The sequence below is a fragment of the Charadrius vociferus genome, unplaced genomic scaffold, assembly GCF_000708025.1.
Source record: "Charadrius vociferus isolate BGI_N301 unplaced genomic scaffold, ASM70802v2 scaffold356, whole genome shotgun sequence".
NCBI classification, from domain to species: domain Eukaryota; kingdom Metazoa; phylum Chordata; class Aves; order Charadriiformes; family Charadriidae; genus Charadrius; species Charadrius vociferus.
The window spans coordinates 1,222,403-1,240,317 of NW_009648717.1; the positions used below are offsets into that span (position 1 = coordinate 1,222,403).

Sequence of the window (17,915 nt, forward strand, 5' to 3'; positions counted from 1 at the left end):
TTTCCCTACTCTCCCTTGTACAAAGCACAAGATCACATCCACTGCTCCTGCCACAACTCTTACCTAGAGGAGTCCAAACCCAGCAAATTTGGACTTCGCTGGGCAAATCTCCCCGACTTTTCAATATAATAAATACTTTTACTGAAATTAAAGCATTGGTGTTACTTATAAACAACATTTTAGTATTCTTCCTAAGCAATCAAAAATATCTTTCAAACAAATACATATTGCATTTGATTGTGTACTTTCTATGTACAGAACGTAAAAATAAGGAGAACCCCTAGCAGAATCTGAAAAAAAAAAAACCAGAGTCAGAAATTAACAATCCAGGAAACTCCTATGCACTGTGCATAGACCAAACTGAGAAATGCATATTAATTAAAAGAGAAGTGCAACTGTAACATTCATCACAGACAAAACACAAATGTTAGTCACAACTCTACCATTTGTAGACACAAGAATCTACAAGAAATAGGGGAAAAAAAATGGAGCAGCACTGCTGTTTCCTACTGATGTGCAAGCATCTTTCAGCACTGTAGCAAATGCCCACACATAGTTTTGCATTACACTACAGGCATTCTGCATTTTTGGACACATAGATTTGAAAGCAAACATTAAATATCAGTGCGAGTACCTTTCTGTTAAAGGCCACTGCCAGCTTGTGTTGTTGGACTTGATAAAGAATGTTTTAACTTTTCTTGACTAGAAATCTTTTAATTGGAACGTTCTTAACATATATATTTGTTTTAGTTATATCAGAAATACATTCTTCATTTTCTGAGAAAAGCTAAATTATTATGTAAAAGCCTGTCCAGTGCACTAATAAAACATAAGTGACAGAACATTTCTGTTAACTTCTTTAAGTTGGAGTAAACCTAGATAAAAGTAAAATTGTAAACTATTTTCCGGACAAAAATGTAATTTCAAAGTTGACAGTGTCCCTTGGTGACACACAGCTGTTTGCACAACATTAACTGTCTGCAGTGAAGTTTATGAAGAACTGTGTGATGCTGCAGGTTTTCTCTCTAATTTTGTAGGGAACCCTGGCCAAGTCCTTCGCTGAGCCAGCTGCGTGAATTCCCACAATCTGCATGAGCTGGCTACATTTGTCAGCTGACTGCAATGTACATTAGGTAATTTTAAATACTTTTTTGCTCGCACAGTTAATATACAATTTACTACTCAGTGACTCACTGTGCCAAATTCATCCGTAGTGTAAAGAAACCAAAAGCAGGCAGCACAGGAGGGGAAGCTGCTCCACCAGGTTTAGCTAACAGCAATGGAGAGCAGCCCTGCATTTTGAGATGGGGTAGTGATTGTACAAGAGAGAGACGGGATGGAGTGGGGTGGAAAGGGTGTCTTTAGAAGACACCTTCCTTCCACTGCCACAAAACCCTCTGTTACAGAGGGTCTTTACTTCTGGCTTGTACAGAAACTCTGAAAATTAGGCTTCTGCCTTTTGGATATATCTCATAAGACCAAATATTTATTGAACTCTGTCCCAGAAAGAACACCTTGTACCCAATCTGTAATTTTTAACCTCTCTGGTTTGGGTCACTCCACAGAGGCCTTAGGCTCATTCACTACTTAAAAGAATCTTCTTTTGCCACCTTCTGGTGTGCTTGTCTTGAGATATCGCATTAGGTGCTCGAGCGCACACTATCCCCAGGCCACCACAGCACGCAGGAACACGTTAGCATCTTTACACCGAGACATCCTTCTGTTTCCAGCGCATGCGTTTCTCTTCAACCAATGCTCTGATAGGAGACGTGCAACTACTGACCTCACCTCACATATTACACAGCACAAAACACTCCCCATCTACTGTACTTTGTAACTGCCGTGGCTCTATTAACACATGTGGTTACATGGAAATTATTAACCGCAAAAGCTTGGTGACACTAGTAGACATGAATGCAGTACATTCTTTTTCACTTATTCCCATTAACATTCTGTTATGATATCATATAGTATCAAAACACACCTTTGCATAAACACTGCAGTTATATTTGTTCTTATGTTCTCCCATAATATTTGTTGTTAGAATATGGAGACAAATAATTAATTTTAAACTGACAACTCCGGATAGATTTGAAAGGGCTTTTCAGGAACAGAAATGGCTTACTAGAGACACAGTATACTACCATAACATAAATGCAGATTGAATAGAAAACTGATCTTAGGCAACCTTGCATCAGAAGTTCCCTCTGGGCATGATGACGCTAGCGCAAATTCTTATCTTTGAAATATGCCATGTAGAAGGTGCTGGACTGTCACCATCAAGAGATGAGGGCACAGACGAAGCACTGAGAGCGCACACCCTGCAAGTCAGGTATATTCTGGCAAATGAAATAGACAGACTGGCATTCCCGGAAGGTGTCTAGCTACATTCCTAAACCTCTACAAAACCACTTTCCCTGGTAACTACTTTTTTGGTGAAGCAAGAAAAGCGGTTAGAAAATAAATTTCACTGTATAGTAAGTAATTTTTTTTTTATACACTAGCGAAGAAGGAAGCTTAAATTTACCTTTATAAATTTGATTTGCATATAAAATCCATATATTTGTTTCTAGATGCCCCCTAATGAATTCCTTTATAAATCAAAACATGCACAGCTAGCAATGCAGTGCATTTAGGCATCATGAGAAAAGTTGTGTTTGCAGGGAATGAAATCAAACATCCAGAAAAGAAGCCACAGCTTATGGAAGAATTATAGGATTAATAGAAGATTATTATCTTTCTGCTCAGCTGTTTGAAGCTCACAAAAAAGTAACAAAAGTAACATAACTGATTTCTCTAATAGAAAATTATGGATTTTTAATAAAAAAATCTATATGGGACGGACATTATTTTGTCTTAGTTCTGTCATTTAGGATGTTTTTCCTATTTAACAGAACCCTAATAGTAGGGTGTTCCTTAGTAGGTTGTATTCCTTCCAAGGAATAAAATGTCAGACTCCTATGAACGCTTCCTTTTAACATATAGGATGAGAAAAGTCTCGGGGTTTTTTTCTCCTCCTAAAAGTGAAAATCTAAAATGCACTTGTGAGCCACAGCTAATTAAACAAATTCTTTATCAGCTAGGACCCCAGACTTACTCTACTCAATTTGAGAACTCATCTCTTGCACATAGATGCAGGAAAAAAGTTGCAATTCGATGACTGCCTATCTTTAAGCACATCAGAAGACTCTGTTACTCGCAGGGAAACACTTGAAGTGCTGAAAGCCAGCAGAATGCCCAAGTGCTTGACTGACTGAAGCACAGACAGAGCAATGCAAACAACTAATATCACAGAACTCAATTCTTGCAGGCAGTCTCATCAGTCTTAGTGGAAAAGCAGAACTGAACAACAGCTACAGAATCAAATATTTGTGGCAATGTGATAAGACTATTAAAATACAAGCAGACTCCAATCCACTTACCAAAACACTGTGACATTCCCCATCTTCCTTTTCTCAGCCAACTATTACCAAGGCTGAATTTGCCCTCTTGATAGGGTGTAACCCCGGCCTTGCCTTGCTGTTGGTACTGGGGTTTCCCCCCCAGTGTCTTTCTCTTCTCTTCTGTCTTAACATCTGGGTAACGTTTGGTGCACTGACAAATCATAGTGATGTATGTAAACAGAGACAAACATACACAATCATCACCACTAGGAAATCCTGTTCAAATACTTGGAAAAAAGCAAAAAGAGCTGATGTGTACTTCACTTGAATAAGGGTATTTTAATGTGGGAAGTCACAGACAGTGACAGAAAATATAAAATTAACAGAGTGCAATAAATTCCTTTAAGGCTTGTGGCTATAACACAAGTGTAGAGAGAGTTATTCCTATATGCTGTGAGAGTAGCTACTTAATTTTGTTGGCAGCTGTTCTGCTGGCATTTGCCAGCTGCTGGCATGTTTGTCCCCTTCATTTTAACCAAGCAGAAAGCCAGTGCCTGTTTAACTCCAACACAAGAAGTCTGTAATTACTTGCAATGCCTTTATAGCACCAGCTTTTAATCAGTCATATTTTTCCAAAACATTCCCATTTTGTGCTGAAAGTTTTCTGTTTTTTAACAAGTCTTTTACAACTTTGTATTATTTGTTCTCTAAGTCTGATATGAGGCCTTCCTGAAGAATTATGTATTCAGGCTTACAACTAATGGAAAACAAACTACAGAATAAACGATAAACATACAAACTTTTAGTACTTGCTATGGAAACAACCTTTTCTGAACATGAGAAACCCTGAATCCTTGAAATCTCTGAACAAGAGAAACCCTGAACCCTTGAAAAAGGCACAGACTGAAGGACTAATGAATCCTCAGCCAGTTGCCTGTTATCCCCAAGCAAACTAATTAAACCCGCTCATTTCTGGAAAATCATCCTGGCATGAATAGTCACAGACTGAAAAATCTCACTATAACACACAATCTTATCAATAAATAATGCCAAAGACAGCTGACTCATGGTATTGGGAATCAGAAGGCAAAAAATCCTCTGAAGGCACCAAAAGAGTACATAACATTAAGACGGATGGAAAAAAAATATTCTGTGACCTGCAATTGTTGCAATATTTTGTAACCTCTTGAAAAATCAAAGTTTTTGATTTGGATGAGAAAAAATTAAAGCCTCTATTTTTCCTCTGATGAGATGCATCTCAACACAAACAGATGTGTTGTTGCTCATTAAACCAAACTGGCACAAGGTCAACCCCAGCAAACCCAGTAGGAACGGTACACCTCCATTCTCTTCCAGATCTGTGCTCTGTGAAACACATCAGTTGCTCTGTGGAGCCACCTCTGTTGCTTTAACCCAGTCAAGGACTCTGAACTGCCAAATGAACAAATAACCCAAAATCTACCCTCCTCTGTGCACCTTACATGGCTGCCTTTTTCTCATTTTTCTTTGGGGTAAATAAATTCAAACCATAATCAAAATAGGTGAAGGAAGATACTTGGGAAGACAGAAAGAGATAATAAAGTGAATGCCAAGAGGTTTATAAAAAATGAGAACAGCAAGTAGACAAAGAAAAGTAGTTCCAAATACCTAATACAGAGAGAAGGAGCAAAGTCAACACAGATCCAAAATGAGGATGGTGAGTCAGGCAACCAGTTTTGGCTCTGTAAAGTACTTCTGTTACTGTTTTTCTGCAAAACACTTCTGATCCAGTTCATGCACTTATGCGGGTACTCTGTCTCAGTAGAACTGAAACAACTAATTTCTTCGAGTCAGATGAGTACTGGCCTTGAGGATCTGTCTGCACTGCCACAACCAACCAACCAAAAGCTGTCAGCATATGAAGGGAACAATGGAAGGCACAGAGGAGCAAGGCACTGCATCAGGGTTTGAGAACAGTGGTTGGTGGTACAAGTGAATAAAAACAGAACTTGAGACTACACCCCAGCAGAAGGAAACTGAGGACCAGAGCAGAAATTTTTTGTGAAACAAGCTCCAGAAAGCGATGAAGATCAGGTGAGCGTGCATGTGCAGCCATGCTGCTAGCCACAGAGTTACAAGCTCATCCTGCTGAGAGACTCAGGATTACAGGGAGCTCTTGGGTGCTAATCCCCACTGAAGGAAGATTCTGGGGGACAGAGGAAAGTATTTCTTTACAGGGAGTGGACTCCATCTAGCAAACCTGAGTCTTCGAGAATTAGGACGTGCAATTCACAAAGGAAAGACTGCAAAAATTTTTGATTGTTTAGAGATCCTTTTTTCAGTCAGTTTACATGTATACTACAACCCACAATTACTGTCAAAGGATGGGGAAAGTTAATCGTATCTATTTGTGTAACTGCAGCACCAGAGGGCAAGGATGCAAAGCAGTCGAGATCCCTGTCTGTAACCAAGGAATCCTTTTAGAAAGTACCCATTAACAGTCTGGTAACATCAGCTAGAAAATCCCTGTTATGAGTAGAAATACAAAGTGATACAGCTAAATACACGTACTTCTTTAATAGACCCATGGAAATAAGCCGCGGTATAATATGGTATGAATTCAACACAAGCAATCTATCGAGTCATTTGCAGATATCACAGCTCCGTGTTTTTTTGTGGTGTTTTTTTTTTTTTGTAACCTTCACCTAAATTTACCACAGAGTGAAGACTTTAACATCTATTTGGATGATAATATTTTCTCCTATGGAACTAGAAAAAAAGATTTAAAAATATTTAAGTCCAAACTGTCTTCCAACTTAACAAACTTTTTTTTTGTGACAAGTAACACATTATGATCCAGAAAAATAGCCTGAAACATATTTTGGGATATTTCAGGAGTAGTCTAAATGTCTCAATACCCATGACTTCTTTTTGGAATAAAGTTGAAAACAGATTATCCCAATTTGGTGATTTGTTGTATCATGACTACAGCCTTTTCCAATGCATACATTCATACAAGTTTTTGCAAAGAAATTCACCATTTGTTTCATTCTTTCACTGTGTATATATGCAGCAACCTAGAACATCTAAGCTACCTACATAAATTGTGAGAGGAGACAATTCCATTCATAAACCAGATCTTTTTGTAATAAAAAAACCTGTGGATCTTTATTCCTGGAGAATATATCTTATTTCTGTACCTTATACCCAGTGACGCCAATAAGATCTCTGCAAGAACAAATGGATGAAACTAGTCCTGTCCCATGCTTTAAGTGCTTCAGAGATGACTATTTCTTTTTGTAGTTTTCCAGTTATAATTTGTAAGCCAGTATCTTCTATGTTTCCTTGTCAATTCTAGGCAACTGACAAACAGCACTAATCCAAACAAGACTTTTTAGTTTGCTCAGTAGGAGCAGCAACTGTTAATTTTTTTCCTTTTTTTTTTTCTTTCCTTAAAGTACACTGTGCAACATTTATTCACAGGCAAATTACTGTTAAACTCTTGCTACTTCCAGCAACAGCATAAGAATACTTTGCAGTTCTGTATGTGGTGAAAGACTTTGATTATACATACCTCTGAAAAGAAAACAGACAGGATGACTAGGCTGATCCAATGAATTATTCCTGCAAACTGTGAAGCACTTGAAACTGCAATTAACACAATACAATGAAGCATCATTATAGTAGCAGAATGCAACTTATGTTTAATATAATCAGTACTGCTACAACTTACATATGGTTGAAGCTTGCTTTCTTAAATTTTGTAGTGGAAGTACCAGAAAAGGGATGGGATGTAATAGGACACGGACCTCCAGCCCTGTCAGCTGTTCCCCCTAATTCAGGCCAGCATGTCAGCAGCCGCAGCAGCTGCTCATTGGAGCTTTTACAGATAAGACTGCTGGTAAGCACTGACATACACATTTTAGGTCTTTGATGCTCTGTCACTGCTCCATGCTCTCACTCCATGCACTGCTTTAGTACAAGATGTGTGACCAAATCCCATATACCTAAAAATCCAGTGTCAGAATTCTGTAAGGAAACAGAATGCTCTACTACCCAACACGTTATTCCTTGTATTCACTCAGATCAGTAATTATCTGGAACAGGTGCTTAAAAACTGGTACTCAAGCTGGGCTTCAAAATACATTTCTATTATCTAAATAAATAACCTAGACAGATAGACTTTTGTATAGCTCTCTGGATGTGGCACGAACAGCTATGAATGGCTCAGAATCCCATTCCCCTCAGAGTCAAGTTTGACTTGAAAACCACAGTGAGTGAAGCAACAAAAAGAACCATTGTCATTACTAATTGTTAATAAGATCAAATCTTAATATATTAATTTTAAGGAGTTTGTGAAATATCAGCAATTCTAATCTGTACAATAAACATAACTATTTTTGTACAGTCTGTTTCAGGAAATGCGGCTGTCATATGAACAGCTTTGTCTTTAAGCAAGTTTCTGTGAGAACACTCAAAGTTACAGTATCTGTAATAAAATTCCAGTTTAAGTAATCAGTTAAAACACACAATTTCCATTGTAAGCACTCACTTTCAGAAAGACAGTGACCACTAAAATCATTTGTGTTTCACTTCATTTCAAACTCCTCCATGAAAAAAAGTCTGTAAAGGGTAAGTTAAAATGGTAATTTATAAAACCCTAGATTCTACACACTAACTTCCCATATAGGTACTCTTCATGCATGCAGATTGTTGAGGTAGTTATTCCACTTTCAAAGTGGAATGACTTTGAACAAAAGTCCTTTCAGAAACTGACTGGCAGGAACACTGAGGAAAACTTACCTGAATTCATTAAAAGTATGATTTTACAGACTACTAAAGCCTTGCATGGACACTCACTGGCATTAAATCAAGCTTTCATTTGATTCAACTTATTTTGCTTGTAAGTAAAATGAAATAAACTCAGACAAATGAGTTTGCCGCAAGACGAAATAAGAAGCTCTGTGGTACAAATTGTCTTTATGGGCTTCAATGGCTGTCTTGAAATATGGAGGACTCCTTAATAAGTAAGTTCAACTGAAATTCTGTGATCAAAGTTCCCTTTATTGCTGACAAACCAAAGCAGAAATCTGAAAGGGTCCAGTATCCGAACTGCTGGCAACTCCTACTCTGAAGGTCACATGCTCTCAAGTTTGGAATAAGAGAATGAAGAGAAAAATTTCTCTCTTTACTTCAGGGCATTTGTGAGTCTACCATCCTTTACAGCAGACAGATTAAAATAGTGTTTGCAGTCTTGCGGTTTTAAAGAACTACCGTGTAACAGCAAAGTTTAAGGCAATCGATGACTGTGCACAGAGATGCAAGACTGTGGCAGAATTAACTAAGTCCCAAGAACATAAAGGGCAAGCATTAAATAAAGTATCTTATTTTTAAATTAAAACTGATTAAAATGGGAAGGGGGGGAAGGGATGTAGGGAGAAATCAGGATACAAAGAAAACTGTTAGTATGGGTGTCATGGTTTGGTCAGAACTGGCCACTGGGTGACCTACAGATGCTAACTCCCACCTCTCTTCAAAGAGAGAGGCTCAGGAGGGAAAGAGAGACTTATGAGTTTAGAAGGAACTAAACCACTTTAATGAAATATTAATAAAATAAAAAGAAAATAATGACATATATACAGAACCGTATCAAGCTCCCAGGATGATGATCGTGTCACCAGCCGGCACTGGGGAAGTCCCAGACTGGACTCAGTGACCGACGGGAACTGGATTCCGGATCTGCATTCAGGCTCGGGATCAAGGGCAGATGAACAGACAGAGTCCTCCTTGGATGTCAGCCATTGAAGAAAGAGGGCTGACCCTTTGATCCCCCAGCTCTTATACTGAGCATGAGGCAGATGGGATGGAATACCCTGTTGGTCGGTTTTGGGTGACCTGTCCTGTCCACTCCTCCCTGCAGGTGGGACTCCTCTACGCTTTTCCACGTCTGACCGCGTCTGGGCACGTAACCAAGTTAGCTGGCCTTGGGTGTTATAAGTGTAAGCAAGAGCCTCTCCACATACCCTGCCTTGGCATCAGCTATAAACATAGGTCTTATCACTCCAGGAGTGAACAATGTCTGCACAATATGCTGTTAATTTCAGTAGTCAGAAGAGGGCCAGCTAAAAAGTAAAGTTACTGAACAAAATTGGTCCTGTTTTACCTCAAACCAGGACAGTGGACCGCCACTGGAACTTGCAGCTGAGGTTCATCTGGGGCTTGCTGAGACAGGGTTTGCTGTGGTGCACAGAGGAACTACTTAAAGATGAAACAACTGGGCAAAATATAATATATTTAACTTTCCCAAGACACTGTCTTTATCAGGTGGCATAAAGAATAAGAAATGGAAACCATTTGTAAGCTATTTTTCAACCAGCGGTCGATTGTTGACGTGCAAGGTTCGAGCTGCCCCTTAGTGGACAAAAAGGATATAGCAAACACCAATTTGGAAAGAAAATCAATTTCTGACGCTGCACTAACTGTGCTGGAAGCCCTGCCAGACAGCATGCAATTAAATTGCCAGTAAAACAGTAAATTTGAAAAAGCCTTCCAAGCAAGAAGCTTTTGTACAACTGCTGAATCACTAGCCCATACACTGAATCTGGATATTTGCCTCTTCCAAAACATCCCCTTTCAAAAATGCAGTGAAAAGCTACAAAAACGGGAGAAGGGTCTTCTCCAAGAGGTGCTCCTTCCTGCTCTATGGTAGTTCAGATACATCATTGGGATTCAGTCTGAGGCAAAGCACCTCAGCTATTCAGCTTCTACTTTTATCTGGAACAGAATTTCACGTTTCTTGAACTTGTAACTTTTTTTTCCCCAAAACTATAGCTAAAAGCCAAAAAGCTCTGCTTTATTTCACATCTTGCTTGTCTGGTGCTATGTGGACGAAGTGAATGCAAATCCAGGTGCTTTTTACTCATGGAGAAGATGGTACAGCATAAAATGCGGAGCACAGCCAACCTCAGTCTACCTCCTGCCCCTTTCCCTCACTTCCACATCTCCTCAAAATGTGTATCTAGCAGGGGAGGGATGAAGAATACATCCTGACAAACCCTGGCTGGCTATTATAGAAACTTGCACTACCAACGTTTGCTTTCAGTGGATGTTGTTCTGGGTGATGATTTCCTGGCAGATCCAAGCTATACCGCTTCTGCAAGGAGCAGACGGCAGATGCTCACTGCTTGGTTTGGGCAAGCCCTGAAACCGTTCTTACCGAGCCACTTCTGCACCGCAACGTGCATTCTCTTTGCACAGCTATGCATGTACTCACACAGGGCCCTCACCCAGCAACCAAAAGGACAGGAGCGGAGCTTTTCAGCTTCACGGTTTTCAGGAAGGCCTGATGCCTTTTACAGACACACCTGCTGTAGTTGATTGCAGGAGGGGGGCAATACTAAGATAAGTTCCTGAGCTGCTTTCCTCCAGAACTACTGAAGAGGAGGAAGGAACAGCATGGTCTTTATTTCTGACGAGTGGGGATTGGAACCTGCCATGACCCCCTTTTTTTTTTTTTTTTTAAATGAGGTATAAGTCACTTAATATACATCTATTTCTGCATTTGCAAAACATCACAAGGAATTGAGATGTTATTTCATCAATGCACATGAAAAGCTTTGAAGGACTAAAAAAGCTGATTAGAAGACAGAGACCTATCATAAAAGACCTGTTATATGTTCTCTGCTTTCTGGGGTTTCTAATTCTGACATGAATACGCTTTGTGCGAAAATACCCTGAAATATCTCTGTCCTTTTTGTGTGTGTGACCTACACATTTGCAAATGTGTCTCCATCACTGACACTGACAAGTTTTGTATATGGGAGAAGCGCACAGTGCAACCAAAGACTATACTCAAAGTATGAGAGGAAAATTACGCTCTCAAAATGTCACAGCCAAAGAAAAGGCTAGCTTTTTTTTTTTTTAAAGAAAGGAGGCTTCCTAAGTAACTGCAGTCTATAATGTGGATTAGCAGTTGTTATTATGAACAACATTGGCAGTGATGCGCCGTAGCATATCCTAATGCATTGGTTAATTTCATATAGAAAAAGGAATCATTTAAAACTGTAATTACATTTTTGAAAAACATAATTATGACCTAATGGCATTTTAAAACCTTAAGGTAAGTGACATACATTCCTCATATGACACAACTGCAATACTTGTATCAGCCCCAAGACAGCCTTTATCTGATTTAAAACAAAAGAGAAGGTATTCAACTTTTAAAAGGCAAGAAGCCTGATGGGTTGATGCATTAGTTAAAATGCAAAGCAGCAACACAGAGCGGAATGGGCTCTTTCTCAAGCGCTGAGAAAATCCATACAGGCAGGGGCAGCCTCTGAACAGCAAAGTCACCTGGCTTGACCAAACACCTGTAGATCATGCACAAGGTGTAAGCTACAGAGCTTTTAAGAGTACCACATGCACTAGAAACATAGAGGAGGAATGATCCCTAAAATAAAGCCTTCTTTAGAAGATTCTTCAGAAAATAAATGGTAAGAAAGCAGGTGCTTCCAGAGGACGGTCTCCAAAACTGTGTTAAAAAATCTAAGAGAAATCAACAGAAACAGTTTTTAAAACTCTTCAGCTCTACAGGAAGTGACAAGTCTCTATATAAACAGAAAGATGTGGCACCTCAATAAATATTGTTGAAAGCTTCTTCCTCATTCAGTTTTTAAGGACTTGCACCCCTAATTAGCATTCCTGACTTTTTTTTTGAAAGCAGCAGACTTGTCCAAATTCTGGACTTCCTCATCCAAAATGGTAAATCACCAGAGACTACAGAAAATAACAACTGTAATGGAGTGGCTGTGCTCAGAACAGTGTGTGCAGTACGGACAGACAGGGGTGTAAATGGTGGACAACAATGTGGAAAGACAGCTTAGTCACTTATTCATCTTACAGGGTTTATAAAATGGCTGCAATTATCCATAAAGTCCCCTAAAGTAATCTTAATACAACTGCAATACCTAAATCTTTACAGTGAAACCTAACTCCACTAATATCAATTGACAAATCACAACAATCAAAGGACTTCAATTGAATAAAAAGTTCATTTGCTTAGTTTAAATTTGCCATAGAAAATACCAGACCATGCTATATATTCTTGCAGTATTGTCTGAACCCCATCACTGCCATTTCAAAGTATCAGAGATTCTACACAGATGCTAGAGGCTGCTCTTCAACATTTAGTCTAGGGAAAAACGCAGCTATTTGTGTTCACATCAGCTTTGTATCACCAAAAAAAAAAAAAGAAAAAAAAATAGGGTGGGGCAAATGGAGGAAAAGAGCAGTAAAAAAAAAAAAGATAGAATTAGAAAGCAAAACAGTAGCATTAAAGTTTCCATTGTGGAACCTGCGTAGAGTGAATTCAGATAAAGCAAAACTCCACTTAAGCTATTGTTTGACTCCCAGTGTATCAGCAAGGTAGAACGAAAATCTCTGTCATTTCAGTGCATTACAAGATAGAAATCCATAATTTCAATTCCTACTCACCTCAGCAGAAGTAAATTAGTAATAGAGATAGCACCAAATGCCCTAGCAAGTTCATCGCTTCTGTCTATCCACATGCACATGAAAAGTATCCGAGATTAATGACACACAAAGGATCTTCCTTCTGTGTACACAGAGTGTGTCTGTAATGGACAGACCTTTTCAAGTACTAACGACAATATGTGCGGATCTCTGCATGTACACTCTGCTTGTATCCTTTGAAAGTTTGTCCTTTGGTCAGCAAAATAAGGAAGAGATTGATTTCACTATACCAGGGTTCCACAAAAACACATTTTATACCTAGCCTAGTAATCATTTAAATGGTAGGAAAAAAGAATCCCCACCATCCACCCCCCTTCAAAAACCTCCCAGCAAGTTAAGCCTTTATTTCATCAAAATAATAAAAAAAAAATTTAAAAAAAAATCCTCCTACTCACACTGGAGAAGCTTTATATCTATTAGGAGTTCCAGAGTCAGAAGAATCACCACCAATACTACACAGGCTACCAGGAAACTGTTGAGACTTGCACTGAGCAAAAATACCTGCCACACAGCTGCTCGTCTCCCACAGCACGGTTTTAGCCAGTTAGATCTAAGGAAATAAAATTAAGAGGAAGAACAAGAAAAGAAAAGAAGAAGTAGTGAAAAAGGAAGAGAGCTAAAGAGCAGTGAACTCAAAATGACAACTTCTGGTGTTATGGATACACTCAGCAATAACGTACAGACTTTGCAAAATTCACTTTTATTGGTTTCTTTACCAAGAAAAACACTGCACAAAAAACTTCACCCTGAGGATCTTGTGTGTTTCGCCAACCCTCTGAAGCATACCAGTGTTCAAGTGCCTTCCAATCCTCTGAGTAACACTACCTTAATTATCATACATACTTTTCTACTTTCTTCCTGTCTTACTATTTTTCATGTCTTTTTATTTTGACATACATGCTACATTCACTTATCTGTGAGTACCAAGGCACAGCAGGACTCTGCTATTAGGTTATAAGCTAACAATGTTTTTTAAGGATTTCTCTGCTATTCAGTTTTATGGTTGTGCATCTTTACCCCTGTTCTAGTATGACAGAAATCAGACAAGAACCACCAAACTTGGTTTGCAACAGTGCATGACATCACGGAAAAGAGCAATAGGAATCTGGAAAACAGCAAAGAATAAGCTCAGAGGCTCCATAGGTACACCTCTACGAGCAAATACCCGACAAAGTGTCAAGCAACCGGCCAAGGCTGTCTAGCTTTGTCGATTTGTCTACCTCTCACCAACCTGTTTGTGGATCAGCCCAAAAAGGACTTTCCCAGAGTTTGGGGTAGTGCAGTTTTGGGGACAGCATACACCAGGGACTGCTCCCAAACCTAGTTTAGATGAGGTCACTTTGTTTTGGAGGAAAAAGAAGGTTTAGGCAAGATGAAGGAAGCTGTGAGTAGGCTACGAGGACCAGAACTCTGGAAGGAAGTTGATGAATCGGTAAATATTGCTCTAGTATTGTGCTAATGCAGATACACATTTTCAAGTAGGTTGTTAAAAAAAAAGTAATCTTTTTTTTCTTTTGAAAATATTTGTCATAGGAATAATACTAGCATGGACTTCAGAAGCACAAAGCCCATCCTGATACTTTTTTCCTCCTAAAATTCCCCCACAGTTTCACTTTGAGGCAGCATTGTATCATTTCTCATCATAATAATTTCTGTAATGTTCTTGTACTAGCTCACCTCTTAAAGTCCTGATGCTTGCCTGACACTTTATATTTTCAAATCACTGTAAATACACATTAGCTAATAAAGAGCTGACGTGATTTATTAACTAGGGTTTAAGAAGCTGCAAGGATACAGAAGTGTGGTGCAGAAACCACACTGTCTGCAGCAAAATATCAATACACAGAAATCAATGGTATACAAGAAGACATGACGATACTGATCAATTCCAAATAAACAACTCTAGACTCAATAAGTCATGTTATAATCAAACACTTGGACAAACATCACAAAACATTCCCTGACATAACCACACTCAAAAATGAGGGAGAAAGTGATGCTAAGCAGTGCTCAGAGACTTGACACGCTGAAGCAGCTTCTCAGAATTAAGCATATCAACTAAATACTTGTACTTAGATTGCCTGATTACCTGACCGTAAAAGACGTCCTCAATTGACTCTTAAAACTTCACAGAAGATTTGACAAGTGTTACTATTAGGAACTTGCCCTTAGTTTAACTTCGTTATGGTTCTTGCCTGAATACAGGATGCACTAGATTTTAAATAGGCATTTTTAAAGCATAAGGAAAAAAAGGCACTGGGATAAGGCCTTTTTGCAAACTTGATCTTTTAATAGATTTGATTTTGCATAATCTTAAAACAGGATAACTTGTCTTTACTGCAACTGTTATTTTGGGTTTTTTAGATATTTCTAAAAATGATGCTAGGGAATGGCTCCATCTAAATAGAACAGGTTTTAGTTCTATTCTCTTCCTACATTTATCTTCCCTTTTCCAAAAAGAACCATTTTGCCAGCATTTTCATAGTGCAGGGCACTTTTTCCTCTTTCCTATTCTCAGAATGATCAGTAGAGGGCCTAAGTACATTCCTTTAAAAGTTCTACATAGTCGAGATTTTCAAATATACCAAACGTACTAGTAAGAATAAATCAACTGTGATACTCAGCACACATCACATATAGCCGTGATAATCGTTACTCAAGCTAATCATTCTTTATAGAATGCTAAAGAACGCAGAGTTATTCTGTCTGTGCAGTACTAACCTTCCACTCATTCCAAAAAGCTTCTGAACAAAATTATCAGTTTGTGATTGGAAAAGCAACTAACTTAAGAGGTCAAGTGCAGATCATCTGCATGTTTACACCTATATATCACTCAAAATATATAAACTGATTTCAAAGACATAAAAATGTTTAAAATTCAAGCACTGAAAAAAACCCAAACAGTTTCATATCTTATTACACCAAAGTACATTTGTTCAACACTTGTCTTGTGAATGTACAGTTATTAGCATCTTCACATCACTGCCTAGCAGACCTCTATCCAGACTTCCTCCAAGTCCTCTGAATCCACCGACACTAACAATCACACTGTGCTCTAAAAGGAGCTTCTGGGTGCTCCTTAACTAGTTCATTCCCTGCTACTTCTACAGTCTTGTATAGTAGAGTCCCAATCTTGCCTTGGGTTGTTGGGTTTTGTGGGTTTTTTATTTATCTTTTTTAAAGGATGGACATAAATAATAAAAGGAACTATACTCCAACTAGAAATATATTATAGATAAACTTGTTGACGTGCTAACCATACTGACTCCTAATACACAAATCTCACCTCCTTCAGTCCTGTAACCTTAGTAGAGTAGTATCTCTCCCGCCTGATGTGTAAGGGCTCATCCATTCAACAGATGAGAAATCTGGTATTTGAGGAAAAACAAACCCCCGCCAGAATTAGTGCAGGTTTAAACTCACCTTCCAAATCCTGGCCATTTCCCCTGCAATACTGCAAAGCTACACTAAGTTTAAAGCTCAGATTAGAAACTCAGCTACACAGACCTTTCAAAAAAAAAAAAAAAATTAACTTACACGGCTCAAATTTATGAAGAGATAACATACTAACCACATACAAGTAAAACACCTTTTTTCCTCACTCCAGGAAAAAAAAAAAGAGTAAAAAAAAAATGGGTATAAACTTATAGTAGGTGGACTAGAGCAGCCCTATTTTGTTCAGAGAGCAAGTACAACTTCTTCTGGTGTCCTAACTGTGTTGTCTGTGGATGCCATGCACTATATGGATACAAGTAAAATATGACTTAAAACAACTTTACCGCATGACTTCCATCAGGCTCATTAGACACCTCAGTTACTCCGTCTATACAACAGGAATATTATTTACCTTTCTTACAATGCCTGGATGAAGTAAATAAATGTACCAGCATGGGAATTTCTTGGTTGATGGTAATACAGGGCTGTAATGTTTTGTTATGAGACATTAAAATATATTTAGTGGAATTTTACCAGGGGTAATTCCTTTTAAAGATACTTTCACACATGTCTTTGTGGAAAACCAATCTGTCATCATCACTGCTAGCTTTATTAATAAACAGCTTGGAAAAAAGAACATAAGGCAAAATTGGAAAAGGTTTAATATATTTATTTGGTAAGAAACCAATACAAACAATTTGTTCAAGCTGTTAACAGCTGTCACTGTTTCTATTTTCTGGTCTTGCGAACAAATACCCCAAAGTCTGCATTATACCTTGCCCTGCCTCTTTTTCTTTTGGCTAAACAGCAAGTGTTTGCATCTCACAAGATGGCTATGGTCAGAAAACAGAAGGATGGATGAGATCCAAATCACTCTCTGAAGGAGTAGAAAGGCCACGCTCAGGAAGTGACAGAAACACAGCAAGGCTAAGGAACACTACAAAATCTGGCTGAGACAGAACAGACAGCAGAGCCTCACAGCAGGCTGCAGGTAGCAGCTGGAGGCCTTCGCCAACTCCAAGGAACAGATAGAGCTCTGCACCCCTTTCCTGGACTTCTACAAGCTTAGTTTAACTACAGAAGTTTAACTATTGAAAGCACCCTCATCCTTTCTTTTCCGTAAAAGTTTTACCATTTCGAACCCCATGATATTTCTTGGAAGACTGCTGCAAAACTCTGTCGCTCAAATGGCAATAAAGATTCCCGCAGTTTTCTGCCCCAACTCAAACTCAAGCATGGCCAGTTTATACATATTTGCTGTTCTGCCAATGTTGTTCTATAGCTTGACTGGTTCTTTTCCCTTGCTGGCATTTTATCCATACACAGCAATGGCATCCACTCATATAACTTAATTAAATCCCATGCTTTTTGCAAAACAGACACTCAGTTTCTATAACCTCCTAGTAGTCCCTTCTGCGTGTGAATACAGAAAACTAGAGCAGTACATAATATTTTGGAACATGTTTAATTACATGACTGCTTCCCAGCTCTATTTGAAGTACTTTTCGCTTTCCAGGACCATTTGTGACTTCTTTATAGGTGTATATCATACTGTTTGCTTGCAGACATCCTGTGATTACCTGGTAT

At 38.7% G+C, this 17,915-nt stretch overlaps 1 protein-coding gene across 1 annotated transcript in view; it reads right to left on the reverse strand.

The window, feature by feature from the left end:
- The window catches only part of LOC104287942 (chromosome unknown open reading frame, human C15orf27), a 65,088-nt gene that overhangs the window by 37,702 nt on the left and 9,471 nt on the right, over positions 1-17,915 (reverse strand). Inside the window, 2 exon segments of the mRNA XM_009886677.1 lie at positions 6,937-7,010; positions 13,289-13,443. Coding sequence (XP_009884979.1) covers positions 6,937-7,010; positions 13,289-13,443 — 229 coding nt within the window.